This window comes from Marmota flaviventris, chromosome 12 (assembly GCF_047511675.1).
Source record: "Marmota flaviventris isolate mMarFla1 chromosome 12, mMarFla1.hap1, whole genome shotgun sequence".
In the NCBI taxonomy this organism is placed as follows: Eukaryota; Metazoa; Chordata; class Mammalia; order Rodentia; family Sciuridae; genus Marmota; species Marmota flaviventris.
The window spans coordinates 3,467,653-3,470,897 of record NC_092509.1 but is presented as its reverse complement, the minus strand read 5'-3'; the positions used below and the strand labels follow the sequence as shown (position 1 = coordinate 3,470,897).

At 48.0% G+C, this 3,245-nt stretch overlaps 1 protein-coding gene across 1 annotated transcript; it reads right to left on the bottom strand.

Annotated features, from left to right (window-relative positions):
* Positions 1–743: 743 nt before the first annotated feature.
* LOC139707886 (endogenous retrovirus group FC1 Env polyprotein-like) lies at positions 744–2,411 on the bottom strand. Its single transcript, XM_071619789.1, has 3 exons — positions 2,273–2,411; positions 1,914–2,047; positions 744–1,739 (listed from the first exon to the last, which is right to left on the bottom strand). The coding sequence occupies exons 1-3, from the start codon at positions 2,409–2,411 to the stop codon at positions 744–746; spliced, it is 1,269 nt and encodes a 422-aa protein (XP_071475890.1).
* Between the last annotated feature and the right edge of the window lie 834 nt (positions 2,412–3,245).

Here is a 3,245-nt window from a genome sequence, read left to right as displayed (position 1 = left end):
CCGGAGCCCAGGAATTAGTTCTCATTGGGGCTAAGGTTCCCTGCCAGCGAGGTTTGAAATTGGCGCCGGCGGGAGAGTTCACACGGGCGGGAACTTTTCGCGCCACTGCAGAAAAGAAGAAGGTAGGAAGAAAAGGTGCTTAGGTGCCATGTTGGGGTTTTTTTCTCTGGGGTATGGCTGCCGTTTATATATTTCCCAACATTCCTCCCTTTCTGTTTTCTTAGGAAGTGGGAAGTCTTTGGTCAGATCTGGCTGCTTCCTGCTGTGTGGGGGCGCTGTGGGGCCTAGAAAGGGAAGTGGAGGAATGCTCGGGGGGCAGGTCTGGGGATATCATGGCAGCCAGAAATAAAACCCAGTGGCTATAGACAGCTACTTCCATAGGGGTGAAGTCTGTGAAAGTTCCCTGAAGCCACAAGTTGTCGATGGCATCGAACCAGTCCTGGATGGAGGAGATTGTTGGTATCAGCCACTGGTCCTGTAACAGAGACTCTAGGAAATACTGGAAGTGTTGCCTGGACATGGCGTCACCAGCACCTGAAGAAGATCAGAGCAAATAAAAACAGAATGAAGATAAAAATTAAAGCAAAGGTCAATTTTTGGCAGAAGTTCCATGTTGGGGGACTGACAGAGAAGAGGCCAAGGGCCATGAGGAAGCTTAGAAGGACATAAAGACTCATGAATCCAGGATGGCAGATTAAGAGGTTCTCCGAGCTCGTTGTCTCCTGCTGTCCTGGTGGTGAGCTTCAGCACTGAGTGAACTGTTCTCTTGGAGATGTTGGGGGTTCATAGGTCATCAGAGGCTGGTAGTGCCTAAGCAGAAGCTGGTTGACAGTTTGATTAGAAATTTTTTGCAATTGGGTTTGAAGGAACTTCATTATACAGGGCAAAAGAGCACAAAAAAGGAGCATCCCAATAAGGGGCCCCAAGATAGGTAGTAAGTACGTGGCAAGAGAGGATTGGAAGAACCCCGTTATGGGATTAGAGGAGGTGGGTTTGAGCAGTTGGGTCGATAATTTCTGCAATTTAACAACATTTTGTTTTATTAGCCCAGACTCATTAACATAGTAGCAACATTCCTCTCTGAGGAACAGGCATGTACCCCCTTTTTCTGCAGTGAGAAGATCAATCGCCCTTCGGTTTTGTAAAGCCACTTGTGCCAATGAAGTAACCTGCCTCTGTAAGGAGCCCAGAGACTCAGCAGTGGTATCGAGTGCTTCCTGCAGTTTTTGTTGCAGGTCATTGGATGCCCACAGAGCATGACCTATAGCTCCACCAGAGAGTCCGAGACTTGCCACTGAGGTTGTTAAAGTGAGGCCTACCAGAACAGGCAGAAAGACTGCCCTACGGGTGCGGGAAGGTAGGGCCAGCTGCCGGAATTCGGTGGGAGTATACAAAGACAGCTGAGGAACTACAGTAACCAAGAAACAGGTGCCAGAGACATTGATTGTTGAGGTACTTAAAGACCCGTTACACCAGAGGAAATGTCCAGGTTGCATAAACGCAGGGCTCAATGGGGTGCTATAGCTCAAGGTACAAATGGGTAAAAGATTCATTGTTGGCAGGTGGAAACAGATGAAAGGAAATGAAGTATTGGTGGAATAACTTTCCCACAGTGGGATATGTGTCACATGTAGGGGTTGTCCTTTCTTAGAGAAATTGTAGGTTTTTGCTGAAATATTTCCTGCCGCTAATGGGACTGCTGCTAGAAGTGGACGACTAAGTGAAGCACAGAGAAAGCACTGAGAAGTAGGCACAGAAAGAGGGGTGGAGTTTAATAATCGAAGAGTTTGGTGTAGCAAATTGAGCCATGTGGGAGGGGGGCCTAAGGGGGTTGAAGGCTCTGAATCTTCTTTGGATGGGCTATGGATAAGATCTCGAAGTTTTGATTCTGACTCCTTGATGTGTTTGACTACCTGGATGGTTGCTTTAGGTGGCGTAATCAGGGTGCGGCCAACAGTCATCCACCCTGTGGGTCTGGCTGAGGTTGTCCGAGCATAGACAGCAAACTCAACATAGTCCCAACGTTTGGCCTTGGGGTCAGGTATATCTAAAGTATACCATCCATTGTTATCGGATGAAGAGCCTTTATGCCACTTTAGGTAACTAGAAGTCCACCCTTCAGGGTAACCAAGTGAGTGGTAAGAATAGCTACCACGTTCATCATGGAACCTGCATGACCAATAGGGGCACCCATTATATATCTCAGGCCACCAATGACAATAGTCTTTGGTTTGATCAAAAAGGAAGCAAATGAAAGGCCAGTTCCAGCTACCAGGGATGAAGGTCCTTGAAGGTGACAATTTTAGGGAAATAGAGGTGCAGTTGTGGATGAAGCAAGTAGTTGCATCCACTGCGCGGACCTTCTGCATGCCATGTTCTGAGTATCGTTCCCGAAGAGTGAATAAATACATGGTAGGAGAGGAGGGTACAGGCCAGTCCTGACAGAGCACAGAAAATAAGCAGAGCACAAAAAACAAGCAGAGAGAGAAGACTAGGGTGTTGGGAGAGCTCATTGTGCCTTCTTTAAGAGGAATTGGGCTGTGGAGAACACCGTGTGAGCCACAACTTAAAGGGGTGAGATGGGTGTGGAGAGCAGGAGTAAAGGGGAGGTTCAGGAGGTGATTCTTGGAGTTCCTCTGGGGTGGTCCTGTCGTCAGCAGGTGGGGCATCCTGGTGATATGGCTTCAACCTAGAAATGTGAATCCAGGGAGTGAGACGGTTGTCTGGTAAGGAGAGTTTGGCGGCAGTGGGGGTACAGAGAATGACAGGATAGGGGCCTTCACATTTTGGGGCAAGAAGCCCTTTCTCCTCTGGGGTGTTATAATAGACTAGACTCCCAGGTGTTAAGGGAGGAGTGTTTGGAGAGGAGACTGGGTCCAGAAGAAGCCAGTCCTGATATTTCCAGAGTTCCGAGCGGAGATGAAACAAGAGAGGCAAAGACAAATCTCGGGTGAGAGGTCCTTGTGAAACGACCAGCCCAGGGGGTATAAGAGGTCTTCCATACATTATCTCAAAGGGAGACAGTAAAGATGGTTTCTTAGGGAGAGCTCTGATTCGAAGCAAAGCCAAGGGAAGGAGTTTGACCCAGTCTAAGTTTAATTCCATTGTCAATTTGGTAAGGACTTCCTTTAGAGTACGATTTACCCTTTCCACTTTTCCTGAAGCCTGGGGGCGATATGGACAGTGGAAATGCCACTTGAAGGAGAGGGCTTGAGAGACCTTTTGTGTGATCCTAGAAATAAACT

Bases quoted from the DNA above. Each gene is read 5' to 3' on its own strand.
- LOC139707886 (XM_071619789.1), bottom strand. From the start codon at position 2,411: ATGTATTTATTCACTCTTCGGGAACGATACTCAGAACATGGCATGCAG. The intron at 2,048-2,272 runs GTAGCTGGAACT...GGTATACTTTAG, and splicing joins TTCAAGGACCTTCATCCCTG to ATATACCTGACCCCAAGGCC. The intron at 1,740-1,913 runs GTAGTCAAACAC...CCTACTTCTCAG, and splicing joins CACCTAAAGCAACCATCCAG to TGCTTTCTCTGTGCTTCACT.